Source organism: Mercenaria mercenaria, chromosome 2 (assembly GCF_021730395.1).
Source record: "Mercenaria mercenaria strain notata chromosome 2, MADL_Memer_1, whole genome shotgun sequence".
Classification (NCBI taxonomy): Eukaryota; Metazoa; Mollusca; class Bivalvia; order Venerida; family Veneridae; genus Mercenaria; species Mercenaria mercenaria.
This window is the reverse complement of record NC_069362.1, coordinates 30,686,626-30,703,631: the sequence shown is the minus strand read 5'-3', so window position 1 is coordinate 30,703,631 and position 17,006 is coordinate 30,686,626. Positions and strand designations below refer to the sequence as shown.

Genomic DNA, 17,006 nt, shown 5'->3' with positions numbered 1-17,006 from the left:
ATTGACCTTGAAATGACACATCCAAAACATGCGCTCTGCACGTCGTCTTGGTGTATTGAACATTTGTGTCATGTTTCTTTGAAATCCTTCAAGGGGTTCAAGAGTTACAGAGCGGACACGAAATTGCTATAGGACGGACACCGGGACCGTAACATAATACGTCCCTTCGTGCGTATAAAAAGGACAACATCCTTTACGCCCTAACTAGCATCAGCTAAGTGAAACTCTAGTATTATAAGCTTACGATTTCATTAAACTGGTATTAAATTATTCACTTATTAAAGGTAGACAAGGATAAATATCAGACAGGGATTGCCACGTTCCAAAAAACAAAGCCTCCCAAAAACGAAACTCGTAAAATGCAGATGACACTGCCAACACACTGACTCACATGCAAAGCAAACACACGAGAACCAAACAAACAAATAAAGGAACACTGAGAGGCACAGCCTTGGAACGGTAAGTGGCAAAAACACCACTGCGGAGCTTAAACCGGTTTATGATGCGCACCCAACCTCAATATTACCGCCACCATGTTCCAAAGTCACAGGACAGTGTAGATAAAAGTAATCACTGCCAAGATTACACACTCAATGGAAACAAAGGACATGTTATATAAAACACCAAAATGCTTCTGTATAATTATATAAAAAGCAAACCTTAAGAACCAAAAACGTATATACTCAATGCCTAAGTCTCCCACCACGTACCTTTTAGAAATAGTAAAATGGCACAAATGAAGGACCATAACTCTAGAGAAAATCACCGAACTATAACATTTCAATGATATACACCACTGCAGCAGTAACTCCTGTGAAGTTTGGTGGAATTCAACCAGTGGTATAGGTAGAATTCAACCTAATTGTATACAGCCTTGTAAAATATAACAAATAAAGGGCCATAACTCTTGTATTGTTTAGTGGATATCTGTCCAAAGTTGCAAAAATATATCATTTGAAAAATAAAACGCAATAACTTCGCTGAAAATCAATAAACCGGAACTTGCATAATATGACTTTGTACTGATCACTACTGTAAGATTTGGTAGAGATCCGCCCTTTCATACAACAGATGTGGCTAAAACATTATAAAATTTGACGTATCACAGGCCCAAAACCCTGCTGAAAATACCAAAACGGAACATACCCAAAACAGGTTCGGCAATGGTCACTTTTGGAGTTGCCCGCACAAGATGAAATACAACAAATCAAGGGTCATAACTCCATTGAAGATCAGTGAACTGGAACATCCGGACAACATTCAATATGAGGCTTGACACTGAACATTTTTTGAGGTATGTTGGAAATCCGCCCAATAATTAAGGGAAGCGGCCAAAACATTGTAAAATCTGATAAATCACTGGCCATTAACATGAAACGCTAAATGCCAAAAACTGTGCATAATGAAGCTTGACACTGATCACACCTGTAAGATTTAGTGGAAATCTTCCAAATGATATAAGAGAAGTGGTCGAAACATAATAAAATTTGATAAATCTGCTGAAAATCATTAATTTGGAAAATTCTGACGATATGCACAACAAGGCTTGGCAATGATAAATCTTGTGAAGTTTGCTGTAAATTCGTCTAGTGGTGTCAAAGGAGTTGCGTGAACAAGCTTTGTGACAGACAACTAGATTGACAGGCCACTAAATCAATATATCTCCCACACTATATGTGGGAGCCATAATGTGTATTTGCGAATGCCAATGCAACACTCGTATTTAATAAGCTGAACATTAAAATCTATCATCGTAATTAATGTGGCAACTCAAAAACAATCGCTATAACCATATTGAATGCATGCGGATGTCCTAAGCTACGTTCAAAAACGGCAACCTTCCCAATCCGCAAATTTTAGCACGCTGACGTGCGCATGACAAACACAAACACACATAAAAATCAGATACGAGGACAAACCCAACAAATAAAGGAACACAGTGTGATACCGCCTTGGAACGGACAGAGACAAAACAACCACTGAGGAACTTAAACCAATAAATGGTGCCCTTAGATGTACTCTTACCCCCAACATGTTTCGACAAGATAAGTCATAGAACAGTGTAAATAAAATTATCCCCAGAAGGTGTATCGCTAACACACGCTATGACAACAGAAGAAAGGTTCTGTAGCACATAAGCATGCTTTTGTAAATGTATATAAAAAGCAACCCTAAAAAAGCAAAATATCAAGTACTGGATGACTTTGAAAAAGACAGAGCACAAGGGAAACCCCCTTAAGGGCCCGACGAAACAGGCCAGATGACTGTTAACACAATATCTATGTCCTGGTAGGATTTAAGGACCACTTATCATATAGTCATCTGCCTATTCCGTAAGACACAACCAAAGACGGAAGCGTAGCGTTCAAATGTAAAAGGACTGATCACTAAACATGCGATGTATCTCAAAACAGTAGGAATGTATCCTCTTTTAACAAAACGCGTAAGAACTTTAGCAAATACAATGACCCAAAAATTAACGAAGTTTGTAAACAACATCACCATAAAACGGGTTTTGATATATCTTCACGAAGAAGCGTTTTTAATTTTAGTTAAATCTTAAAACCAAATTTGAATTTTGATAGTAAAAATAAGCATACTATTGACGTATTTTATAATAACGACATCCTTGCCGAGGAAGCTTATCAATAATATATTGATTACTTTCACTGAAATCCTCAAAGAGACTACGAATTAATTGAGATATCTCATCGCTGTCGATTACACAAAAGCACTTATTAATTTCAGGAAATTACCTCCAAGAATGGATATTACAGCAGCCAAAAGTGTCTTGATGTCACGCCTGATGTTGCCAATTATTCCAAGGATCACGGCTATCGTTATCATTACCAAAGCCACCACTGGGAACATAGCCGCTACTCGCGTGGCGCCTGCAGTCAGAAATGCCCAAAAAGTATTATGAAAGTGTTCAAAAATGTAATTCTTGCATGAAAAATACGTAATCACTGAATCCAGACATGAGTTAACGGAAGAAAAAGCGTGTAGTAACAAGGCAATTCACGCCCTGTTAATACATGATTTTAACTTTTGAAATGCGGGGTTTTGGGTAAAAAATTTGCGGCACTAATTACTCTCTTCCGAAATAGGCGGTATTAAAAAGTAGGAATATATTAAATCTCACATAACTTATGCGATTCTTTATTTTAAGAATAATGTTAACAGTTTTGGAAAGTATCAGTTGGTAAGTTTTCATTTAATATCTCCCAGAATTCATATAAATCTACGACTCATGTCAACACGAAAGAAAACAGTTCGTACTGAAAATAATTCGAATGTAAAATAATTATTCTTGAAATATAGTACCTGTTTACCGAAAAAATGCTTAATTTCATGATGAGAAATAAGAATAATCGCTTAAAAGCATTAATATATGCTTTTCGTAGTGTTGTTGGATTATGTACCCAGTTAAGGATATGTAATAAAATCTTTGAAAAAATCCTTTGGAAGCATAAAACGCAACCAAGCAACACAATAGCGGATATGGTTGATTAAATCTGTTAATGAGAGGTTACGGAATTAAGCGGAATTCTATCATGGTAAAAATAAATGTGCTCAATTTTAAAGTGCCAGAAAATATAACAACACAGAGTCCAAGTAAGATGAGACCTTTAACAGTCGCAACACGGCACTTAAAGACTGCTGTTGTGTAAAAACATATTGACTTTTTGCACAAACAACACGAGTGGTAACTTTATACCAGTCATGTAAAGATGTCACCTATGAAAACAATACATTTAGTCTCTCTGTCATTTTTATGCAAGGATAACGACAACAAACGTTTGTTTTGTGTATTAACGTCTGCAAAATCCCGCTTGATATATATTGGTAACCTCGACCTTCGGTCTGTCACCAACATATCTTTCGGGCTTCTGCAAACGTTAACTACACAAAACGTGTATTTATCCCATTCTTTTCATAAAACTCTTCATATAATTATGTTAAAATCTCTAGATAGTGGTCTAAAGTAATACTGACATCATTGGGACAGAATAGGCCAGTCAATTTCACAGTATGGTTTCAATATACATGCATGGTCGGTAGATGATTAGAAAGTAAATCAGACATATGACCTGTATAAGCTGTAAATATATAAGAAAGTAAAATCTTATATTTGAATTTTCAAACGTTTTACTCAAATTAATACAATATCAAATATAATTTGGTACTTTTTATTGATTCTTTTATTTCAGAACGACATTACCGAGAATACTTAACAATTGGCTCTCATATCAAGACAAGAAGAAAATACACACAATAACTGGAAAATTATGTATCAGGTTAGGCTTAAGGAGCCTTAAAAATCAAAACAAAAATGACGCCGTGCCGTTTACAAATATGTAACGGATCAGTAAGTAAACTGACCCTTCCTTAAGGACACGTAAGTCGCATTAAACCTGTCGTATCAATGCGAAAATGCAAAAGGTTTAGAATGAAGGAACTACTGTGTTCACAGCGAATGTGCAGATTTTATAAATCAAGGACACATATTTCAAGAAAACTTTGACATGTGCCTAAATAAATGTGACTTGGATCGTACGCGTATAAACAATCTGTTTCAATATCACCAGGACTTGTGAAGACGTCAATGTGTTAGAGTGTTTGCTCTTTTTGATAAATCATGTATCTATAACTCTAGACCACATACTCCAATTTTGCATATAATCTTGAACGACAATTTGGTGTAAGGACTTTCTCTGTACATATGATAAAGGTCAGTTAAAATGTAGGACTCGATTTTGAGCTAGAAGGAAATTCGGCATTTTCGATATATCTAGGGTCATCACTTTTGAACTATTACTCCGATGTTATTCATAATCAAACATGAGCTTAAAGTCATACACGTAGTATAGAATTATGATTAGAATTGGTAGATAAATACAGGCTTTAATGTATACAAATAAAACAATATAACAGTTTACATAATTCATTTAATTCTCCAGCTAAGGGGCATATTTTTGCCGATAGAAAAATTGACCGGGATCCTGTTGTAATTTACATTGAATCGAAGTTTGGCTCAAATTTCTTTAGAATTATATTTGCTAAATTATTATCCAGACACTTGCAGATAACTAGATAACTAACGAACGGATAGGCTGACGGAAAATCTTTCCTGTTTTGCGAAGTATGATATAACGCATTTTGGGAGAGAATTGTAGTTAGAGATTACCAGTTTTTTCTCCAATATTAAATTGCTTTAAAGGCCACGTCTTGTCTCGATACATGTCCAGAATTTGCTGTTGGATATCAAAAATAAAAAGAGTTATACTAAAATGCAACGCTTGCTTTAAAAATCTGGGAAATTTTTATATTTCTGTAAGTTCTGTCAGTGCCTTTTAGTGTATAGCACAGACAAAAATACATTTTTTTGACTTTCTTTCATGTTCATTTATATGAAATATACATGTATTAAACATGAATTCAGTTATTATTATAATTTAATTTTTTTTTTGTTTATTTTATTTTCATTATTATCATCATCATCATTTTTTTGGTGGCCAGGTCTAGGCACTGGAAATTTCTGAGATGTCTCTGGTCAGATCGCACTGTGTCTGTTCTAGCAGAGGATCAATTTTGGCTCCCTGAGTGGCTGCCTATGCCCTAAGTAAAGTGTCCTTGAACGTGTTAATCATATGAAAAGGGTGCTATGTAAATCTGGTATAATATGATAAATATATCTTTATTATTACTATACATCACAGGAAGTAAAATATTTCTTACAATTTAATTACTAAATGTATCTCTTCATTTGTCAGTCGAAACTGTGCAAATTAATTTAAAATTCATGGTCATTATATACTCACTGATAACCTGTAGATAAGATTAGATTTAGTGGGGGAGAGGGGAGGATTGGGGAGATGTTGGTGAATGTTTAACTTGAATGGCAGAGGATTAAAACCTTCAAGCTGGGAATAGTAATATACCGGTAGTAAAAATTTTGACACTATATTACAAAGGAAACAGATATAGTTAAGCATAGTTTTACTGTCAGGCGGCAGCTATTTTTGTTGTCTTGTCATGTTATTTAGTCATTAATACATACATTATGTCTTACATACATAAGATATCGTATTTTAAGTATGATTTTTCACATTTGAACAAAGCTGCCAATATTTTAAAACAAACAATATGGTCTTAGTTGATATTTACCGAGTCATATATATAAAAGATATTGTAAGAAAACTTTCACTGTAATAGAATGCCGCATTAGCCATAGGGGTGTTACACATTTCATTACCTCACATGAACAGACTTCAATCAAACCACCGAGTTTGCAATTATGTTGCTTCCAAAGGATCTTTTCACAGATATATTAACTATCATAAAAGCAGTCTTTAGGTGCAATGTGGCGTCTGTAAAAAGTCTCCCCGTACGTGGACTCAGCGTTGTTATATTTTCTAGTCCTTTGGGACTATGAAGAACATTCAGTTTTACTGTCATAGAATTTCACTGAATCCGGTACTTGTGGGCGCGAGGGGTGTTGCACATGTCATTACCTCTCATGAATAGAATCAATCAAACCGAGTCCGCTGTTATATTGCTTGGTTACATTATGTGCTTCCACACGATCTGTTCACGGATTTTTTTCGAAGATGTTGTTTGAAGTAACTGATATTCATATTATCATATACTCAGTTAAGATAAAAAAATAACTTTAACACGTAGTGTCTGATATTGCCTTGATAATACATTCTATATAAACATGCCTTTTAGAAGTTATTTGCATACCACTAAGGATTAACATACTCACAGGTGCGTTGTTTGTACTCATATTTTTCATCTAAAAACTTCACCAATTATTACAACCTCTGTATTTTATGTTTAAGTGTTTAGGACCATAATGTGAAATATGTTTTAAAGTTGAATATGTAAACCTCGTCGTATAAAGTGTATTAATATCATTATTTTTTGTAATTTTCAATGTTTTCGTAAACAAAAATATATACTTACGCATGATTGCAAAAGATGTTTGCTGTGACTCAACCCTTTCTGTGTCTGTGTGAACAGCATCGTAAGATTCACAAAGTTTTTGTCCACCACCTGAAAATATATTTAGTTATTTTCAATATTAATACTTTGGAGTTGCATGAAATAAATGACATAAATTACTATTCTTTTCAAGAGATTTATTATTCAATATAATTGTATTAACTTTCTATTTGATACTAGTTTCTCTTTTAGAATTATTGAACCGTTTTTTTTTTTAAAAACGTGGACTGTTTTTTGTTGTTGTTGTTGTGTGTTTTTTTTTTAAATCCCAATATTCGAAAAGAAAAACCGTATAAACACACATAAATTGTTAATATTCAGATATTCGGCAATCTTTGATTTCATTGTTTTAAAGAATTGAAGAGCTATGATTTGGGAGAATGAAAAGGAGTTGTGAATCAGCACTACATGTACAGGTCACAAAATGAATATGTCAACGAATGCATAAATAGAATTATTGGAATAGTACCAGCTTACAAAATAAAAATATTTAATTATTATATTGAAATTAATCGTAACAATTAGATATGAAACTTTCTGATAAAAAAAATGAAAAATGAAAACTTTTTAACTAACGGACGACAAAACAAGAGTAGCGTAGATTTCATGGCCGAAACACAGCCAGAGAGTCATGCGTCGCAAAGTATTTATTTGAAAGATATATCAGACGAGTTGCAACGAGTACATTTTAATTATAATTATTTTAGTTATATATGCAAGATACAACAAGAGCTGTCCCCATAGGATGACACATGCCCCCGATGGCACTTTGAATGAATAGTTATGGCCGATGTTAGAGTTTAGGACCTTTGACCTACGGACCTAGGTCTTGCACGCGACACGCCGTCTTATTGTGCCACATATTCATGCGTAGTTATTTTAAAATCCATGCATGAATGACAAAGATATGGACCGGACACGCCATCAATGCACTATCATGAAATATGACCTTTAACGTCTAAGTGTGACCTTGACATTTGAGCTACAGACCTGGGTCTTGCGCGCGGCACGTCGTCTTACTGTGGTACACATTCATGCCCAATAATTTTAAAATCCATGCATGAATGACAAAGATATGGACCGGACACGCCCATCAATGCACTATCATGATAAATGACCTTTAACGTCTACGTGTGATCTTAACTTTTGAGCTACGGACCTGGGTCTTGCGCGCGACAGGTCGTCTTACTGTGGTACACATTCATGCCAAGTTATTTGAAAATCCATCCATGGATGACAAAGATATGGACCGGACACGCCCATCAATGCACTATCATGAAATATGACCTTTAACGTCTAAGTGTGACCTTGATCTTTGAGCTACGGACCTGGGTCTTGCGCGCGACACGTCGTCTTACTTTGGTACACATTCATGCCAAGTTATTTGAAAATTCATCCATGGATGACAAAGATATGGACCGGACACGAAAATTGCGGACAGACCGACAGACTGACAGACGGACAGACGGTTCAAAAACTATATGACTCCCTTCGGGGGCATAAAAAACGGAAAAGCATAGAGAAAGGAGTCGGGTGTTGAGGAAAGTGGAAAAAGTATGTACATAATCATAAATACTTCTTATAAGTCCGTTGTACATTACATCTATATTGGAGAAATGTTTATTTTGTTTGAATTCCAAATTATTCAATTATCACAAAGAAAACGAGAACTACGTAAACGAATATTTACTCTGGTACTATTCCATTGCGCGCTTTGCTGTCTATTTCAAGACATTCTCTATAAAACTCGTAAGAACATTATACAGTATGCGTCTGGTGCAGTAAACGGGGCGAAAATGAATTCTTGTCAGATTACGATGTTTATTAAAATATAATAATTTATAAACAATGAGAATTTACAAACAAAGTCTCAGAAACGGCTTTGGACTTGGAGTATGGACGTAGCTTAATAACAGACATGTAGAAACGGTTCAAGTAGATATGTTAACACAAAATGAAATAGACAGCAAACGATCAGTACACTAATTGCAGATGTGTTGTTAGAGACTGAGAGAGGTTAGAACGAGTATAAGTGGACAAAGGTACTAGCTATGACAGTTTGGGTTTGCTGAATAAAGCAACCTAATCAGAGTATCTATATTCATTTGGTACTTAACAATACATAGGAGGCAGGTAATATACTGAGCATATAACGTGTCGTTTTCAATTTTGTAGATTGATTCATTCGAGAGACCAAAAATAAAGTACAATACATATACTGTTTTCCCTGTAACCATATTTTTTTTCTAATACATAATTATACTATTACAAATTACCGCAAATCAATTTATCAAAGTTCAAAGACTTTTCAAAAGTAAAGGCATAACTGAAATTAAAATCGCTTCCATTACTTGATGTCTGAGATGTCTCAGAGTATATTAAATGCCTCCAAATGAAAGAGTACGTGACAGTCCTTCAAATTAATATATTGACTACTTGAGCAAAGGAACACGAATAGGTCCTAGATATAAAGCACTATTCAAAGCCTTAGCATTTTTACATAGTACAATTTGTATCTCTATTAGCAGGTGTTAGAACTGAAAAGATGAATAGAACTAGAATAGTCTGCCAAGTTTGGGATTGAAATCTTATTTCACCATTGAATGTTCTGATAATGAATTATATATGAAATATGAAATAAATGTACAACTACTTTATAGATTTTAATGAGAAAACTCGGCAGATATTTTCTTTTTCTCTGGGGGAACATACATTACATGATATCGCTTCACTGATAGAACTGAAGATATGTCAAGAGGAGGCATGCATTTACTATCTTACCAATTTTCACTGGAGGTGTTTTGCTGAAATCTTTAATGAAAAACAGGGAAAAAATGCTATGTAATAAAAGACAACATTTCAAAAAAATCATATTTCTAAATATATTTTATACACTACATATTTATCTTTATTTAATATTTATGTGTATAATAACTATGTAAATATGAAAGTATAAACCATGCATAATTGGTAATCGTCACTAAATTACTTATAAGTAAATGGAAGAATTTCACAAGATTCCAAAATTGAAAATTAAAAACATCTTGAACATTTTCAGACCATGTTCAAGTTATAAAAGAAAAAAGCAAAACATTTTGTTATGTCATTTCTAAACCCGCAATCTAAGCTGACTAGTTCATTACACCTGGCAAATTGTTGTTATTGGCGTTTATTATATTACAAGCAGCTCAACAACACAGAATAACCATAACGACAGTCTAAGAACCAAAATACTGTATGATTTCTAAAAAAACATCACGGAAAAAGTATGGTTATAAATGGATCGAAATTAAATTATACATCAAATATGCCACTAATTCTAGTTTTATATTTTCTCTTTTGGTTAATATTAATACCATGCAAATAGAAATTATCAGGCAAACTTTCAGCATAAATATGTCGATTTTTCGACTCCTTTACCGACCTGGGACATTGTTTATAGCAAAGAATAGCCGGTGCCGACGCAAAGAAACCGCCGATATAGCAGATTTCGCAAAGAGTCCGCCGATATGGATATGCACCGTGTTTGAGGCTGGTCCTGTTTGGTACAGTAAGTGACAAAATAAGATAAACATTTACATTTAATGAATGTAAATGTACTTTTAAACAACATAAAAAGGTGAGATATATTGATATTTCATCTTGTTGTGACTCGAAGAAGCAAATGAGGTCGTAAACAAAAATTAGTTTTGCCATTTGTTCCTCATATCGCCAACTTTATATTAACAAATTATACATTGGTTGTGTTAAATATAATAACACTTATGTCGCCTTTTTTGCAGTAGAAAAACCATAAAGGGAAACATGTCTGAGCAAACTGACTTATAATTTGATTATTTAAATTAATTTAGCGCATACCATGCTATCATATCAGTTTGATGACCTCTAACTTGTTTCCGGCTTGATTTATAATTGATTCAAATACAAAAGAACTTCAGTCTAAACTTCAAATAAACTTTGTGATGACACAGTATCTTTATACAACTGTTTAATTAAGCATCTGGTCTATAAAGCTGATGCAATTGCCAATGCAATAGGCCAGTTTATGGATTTAATGAAATATGCTCAGATAGTTATGAAAGGAGAACTTAAGTCGAGGCCTCACTTTCACTCTGAAAACGTTTACAGTTCTACTAATATTGATTTGCTTTGTGACTTTTTATCTTCATTCACAGTACAGTAATGCAAGAATAATGAAAGCCTAAGACGTATTAATCCATGATAGGTAATGTCATTTCAACAGTAAATTTGTGATCAATATGTAGATACTATTAAATGGTCTAGTGGTAACACGCTTGACTGTCAATCCGGAGGTCCGGGGTTCGAATCCCGGTCCAGACACTGGAAATTTCTGAGATGCTCTTAAGTGTCTCCCACCTAACTTAGAGGCCTGTACTGGTTCTTCCCAGGTAAGACGGATTCGCGTGTATCGGTGCTATACACTGGACACGTTAAAGAACCAGACTGTCTATTCGCAAAGAGCTAGACTAAGTTAGCCGGACAAGTCTGTATCTAAAAATGATTTCTCTCTATCTGTTCTGGGGGCTTTATCTCACTCTGTCCCTCTGGTCAGATCGCTCTGTGTCTGTACTAGCAGAGGATGAATTTCGAGCCCTATGTGGCTGCGTTTGCTATATGTAAAGCGCCTTTGAACGTGTTTATCATGAAAAGGCGCTATATAAATCTGGTATGATAATAATGATAATAATAAGAAGAAGAACTGTATTTGAACTAATTTTCCTTCTATTGTGTTCGCAAAGTAGAATTAATGAGTGTTAACATGGTTAAACATATTTTACATGTTGCCTTTGCCAAAGATATTTGCGATGAGCGACTTTGTTTTAACAACAACATTTTGAGAACGAAGAAGTAATGTAAGGAAAGAAAAATGTACATATCAAAAACAAGCAAGAAAGGCAGTCAAAAGTACAAATACAAACATCAACATTTTAAACAAGAACCATTTTTGAGTTCTCCAGTGACCAAACAGGCAAGCTTATAGAATAAAATACATTTCAAACTTACTTTGATGTTCGCAAAGAACACTATTTAGAATCGAGTTCTGCTGTTGTATTTTTAAATTGAACAAAACATTTACAGCTATAAATTACACGCAAGGGAAGATCTATAATCAAATAGATTTCCAATGAGGATATGGGAAGATCACCGTTTCTGTTATTAATCATATAAGGGTATTGTAATTACTAGCACAGTAATAAACAGTCTATGTCTGTTCTTTCTTTAACGGTGTTATCTCTAATTATTTAGAGTCAATAAATCGGCTGATACTGTCTTGACATTTTTTTTTTCAATCAGAATTGCTGATTTACTTGATAAATCAAGGGATAGGGAAAGAGCTTGTATTGTCTGAACATTTCCAAAGGGGAAAACAAATTTCAAATGGGCCAAAGAAGCGACAACGCATAGCATCTTAGGAAATTCTTGCTTCTATTCTACATGAACTACATGAACAAAATTATTCATGTTGATTTCCTCTAGTGTTATGCATACTTGGTGTGTTTTAAAATTTTAAGCTTTAGTGAGATAGGCTAAATGACAATGTGTTTTTTATATGTTAAGTGTTCAAGTATATAATAATAGGTTAACCAAAATAAAAATAAAGTTTGTATTGCAATAACAGAGAAAAATATTTTGGTCATACACATACAAAATGTATTGAAGTATTGGACTAGTTGAAGAATTTGTTTTTGATATTTGTCCTTGTTTCTTTTGATAAGTATGCAGTACTAAGTAATTATGTTTTAATTTTTTCATTTTATGATAGTTTTAGAGACAAAGGTGATTCAGTTTCACAGTATAATACATTTTTATACATTTAAATGCAATTAATGATATAAGATGTCAACAATACTAACGATTTTACGACAACCAAACACTGTCAATAAACTGGTGCTAAAGTATGTCTTGTCTATTACCAATATCTTCCAGAACAGGCAAAAGACATATGATTTGTAATCAGTGTATTAATGTAAAACGTACTTTTACAAAAATATCAAGCCCAGAAATACTTGTTATTATTATGTATTATACTGTTGTTATTATTAACCCTTCGGTTTTAGGATAGTTTGATGGCTCGGGATAACAATGATAATTTGCTACTCCGCGTCTGTGAATGGCTTCTAAAAGCTTGTTTCGTCTTATGAGTAAACACTAGTTTGATATAAGTTCTGATATAACACCTAGTGCCTATACATATATTTGTATTTTGCCTCTTTAAAATAATTTAAATTTCTCTCTGCAAAACTTAATTTCAAGCCCGACACGGAACAGCGGTGTATATCATCTTTGCCCCCTTTTTACTGCCACATTTAAGTCAATCATCAGTAGGTGAAGTTTCTTTTCGACGGGGATAAGCCATTATTAACGAGTTCGACACATGCAGGCGATTTAGAATGTCTTGACAAACAAATGCACAGCCAGCGCGCGCTATGATCAATACAAAGGAAATGAAGTCTCTATTCTGTAGTGCGTGTCTGAGGGTAAAAGACGTTGCTATGCTTACAATTTCACCACAGTATTAAACCAAAAGGGATTTAAACAAAGGTTCAAAAGAGCTTCTGGAGACATTGATCAAATTTAAAGTCGGTAATGGTCTGTATTAACACGTAGCATATTGATTTGCAAGCAAATTATATCGCCTTTAGTCCTTACGCTCTATTTTCCGAAACAAAATAATTTTCATTTGTGTGCTATATAGCTGTTTCTGTAATCATACATTACTATAGCATAACATATTTGTCTTACAATCGAGCCAGATATGGGATTAATTACCCCGAAATTATTGTGCTAATTTCGATGAAATACTTTGTGTCTATAATCCTTGAAATTGTGTTCTTATTTACCGAATTTTTAAATGACATGCAAAATTATGGGTAATGTCATGTTGTTATAACGAGAAATGGGAAAATCGTTTAAAAACCTTCTTCAATACATGCTTTTAGTAGTGTTGTTTGATTTGTGGGGGTCCGGTTATGTATATTTAGAACATGTTTACCGTTTCCAAGAGCAAAAATAATGGTAATTTAAAATTGTATCGAAATCGTAAGTCATCACATTTGAAAACAACACATTTAGTCTTTGTGTTATGTTTTTATGCAAGAATATCGACAATACACGTTTGCTTTTTGTATCACAGTCTGCAGAAGCCCTTCGGATATATTTGTGGAGACGACCAATATTCACGCGGGCTTCTGCTGACGTCAATACATAAAAAACGTGTATTATCCCAACATAGTAAGTCAGAAACCCTGTGAGAATTCACAAAGACAGTCGTGGGATAAGGTGATGTATCGCCGAAACTATTTTGTCGAAAATAGCTCACACTTGATGTTTCTTGTACAAACAGACTTGAAACAAAGTTTCTTGCATCTTGTATTTATCGTCTGGTCTTTATAAGGAAGCGAGATATTGATTCATCCAAACAAATGTGATGTGTTTTATGTCAAAGGGCTAGATAGTCTGACAATCACTTGTTTCTATATGTAATTACAGTCAGTCCTAAACGATATGAACTCGTAATTTGTAGGTTTGTTAATGCTGCGTAGAAACAAGTTTCCATTTCAGACATGCACAGATATTAAAGAATTATTACTGTTATGGTAGTGCAGTGCTATCGGCCGGGGAGAATGCAAGAGCCTATTCATCAGAATCAGAGTACCTGTACATAGAAAGGAAGCATAAAGTAATGAAAAAACCCGCACACCCTACTGCATCCAGCCTAATCCAAGATTGGCGGCTCCATCAACTTTAAATTTGAAAGAATATAAGTTATTGAATATTGTATAATAAGAGACACCGGAAACTTTAAAGCACACAGCACAGCAGTGGGAATAGTCTGTGTTCAGAAACGGTGTTTTGTTCACAGGAGATAATTCCTGAGGCTATTCAAATTTTATATAATTATATCCCATTTCTTCTTAAAACACTGGAGATAATCAGAGCCAGAATATATAAGAGAAATGATTATAAAAAGAAGATTATCTAGTCGGTAGCCAGACTACATTGGGAACTGCCACATTAAAAAAAATACGTCCTCTCCATAACGGCACCCTATAGCAGCGTTTGTACGCATGCGTAAATTTATTACTAAATATTTATAGGGAACGGAGACTGGTTTGGTATTTTGTGCGTAATTAACCAAATTAAATTCCCCAGTAGTGTTTTATGGTCGTAAAGATGCGGAACCTCACTATTTCTATATCTGTCTGTTTTGTCCTCAAGTTCCTTATTGTTTTACATTGTCTGTTTTTGCAAAAAACACAATAAATACAACTCAATATTTGGCCTTTTTGTACTTTGCCGTGACTGTGGTCTCTAAATTGTGATTCTTTCTACTTGAATTTTGTCTTTGTTTCTAGCTTAACAAGTTGCCAAATCAAGATCTTTAAATGTGCAATCATCATTTAATACTAAAAACAAGATAAATGTTTCAACTATCATTTTTTTGTTGTTTTTTTTTTTGGCACCATGGAGCCAGTGTACGTTTAAAGAAGTCTTAAAAACTCTGCCAAACCGATTCTGCTATTAATTCGCTTTGTAAAGTTTTGGACTTCTTGTTTAGTGATATTGAGACAATACTTTTCCTATGAGTCAAATATAGATATTCAATCTCTTATACCTGTATCAAGCTTACATACTACGCGACAATCTTAAAGAAGTAATGTCCATGTAATAGTTTCAACATAGTGAGACAAAGTGAAAATGTGCCATTTAAGTCGTATATAGTTTGCAAATTCATAGCAAAATATGTCTAATAGGAATTGGTTCTACAGAATTAAGCTGAGGTAAATGCAAAAGTAAATGCATAGTTTCAAGTCAAAATAGGAAGATACACCAATCAATATATTTCAACAGCAATTCTTCATATAGATATATTTCTGTTATGTCATAGTTCAGAAAAGAATAACCTCTGGACAAACAACAGCTCAAATTAAACATACGTGTAAAATAAAATCAAATATAAAATTATTGTTCTACTATTATTTATTTTCTTTTTGTTTTCTAATAGCGCTATTAATTCTTTTAAAATGAAACACGCTTCCCGGAATAAAAAAATATCTAAGTTTGTGTTTCTTGTGTAAATTATTCAAGTTTTACACTACGCGTATATAACTTGTTGGAAAATAAATATTTTAATGATGTATTTTTAATGCAAAGAAGACGGCGTGTCCAAAGTTATTACTTAAAATTTTTCTCAGATATGTATCCCACTGTGTTAAAGGGGAACAAATACACGTATATCACGCTTAAAGATAAATAGTAGGAAAAGAAATATTCAATTAAGGAATTCCTGTCTGGTTACACCTCCTCCCGCTCAAATGTCCATGTTTATTAATTTTAATTGTTAACAAAAATCAAGGTGGGACTTTAAATGTACGCGCCAAGTATCATAGGACGACAAAAACAACTTTACGGTCGTTGTGGGTCTGTATTAACGAGTAATATATTGATTCCACCTAGCAAAACAATACGCAGCCGAAGTGTACCTTACTCTTTAATTTTGAATTCAGAAGAAAGAATTTTGGAATAAATTTCACGTCATGCAGGTTTAATTTGATAACGTGTTGAAAAATCAGACATCCTTCTGATATGCAAGACTTGTTGCTTTCAGAAAAATTCGCCTCATTAAACATTGGTTTTCAAAGACACATATTTATCCTTTACAAAACAGCAGAGTATAGCTGCCTCATGGATGTGTCAACAATGTCATACAGACAAAAATTGTATTTAAAGCTGGTAGTGCAGGGAGACTAATGATTAAATCATCAAGCTTATGATTCTTATCTGCTTAGACGATATGCTATTTTTCTTCTTATCAGAGGTGTTAACGTGGAGCTTATAAAACAGTATGAGGTGTTTAATGTCATAATGGAAAATCAACAATCTCTAATTACAAATAACACGCAATAGTCATTGGAATATTCCAATATCTCCAATCTGAATTTATCTTTTATGATTTAAGATTAATTGCCAATACC

At 33.9% G+C, this 17,006-nt stretch overlaps 1 protein-coding gene across 5 annotated transcripts in view; it reads right to left on the bottom strand.

Moving 5' to 3' along the window:
* Window positions 1-17,006, bottom strand: part of LOC123563619 (voltage-dependent calcium channel gamma-5 subunit-like) — a 71,233-nt gene that overhangs the window by 2,839 nt on the left and 51,388 nt on the right. For 4 of the 5 annotated variants that reach the window (XM_053533782.1, XM_045356504.2, XM_053533794.1 and 1 more), the window contains 3 exons: window positions 9,790-9,819; window positions 6,970-7,059; window positions 2,757-2,891 (listed from right to left, as the gene is read on the bottom strand). In XM_053533782.1, coding sequence (XP_053389757.1) covers window positions 2,757-2,891; window positions 6,970-7,059; window positions 9,790-9,819 — 255 coding nt within the window. The remainder of the gene's footprint in view (window positions 1-2,756; window positions 2,892-6,969; window positions 7,060-9,789; window positions 9,820-17,006) is intronic. The other variant, XM_053533800.1, reaches the window with a different exon arrangement.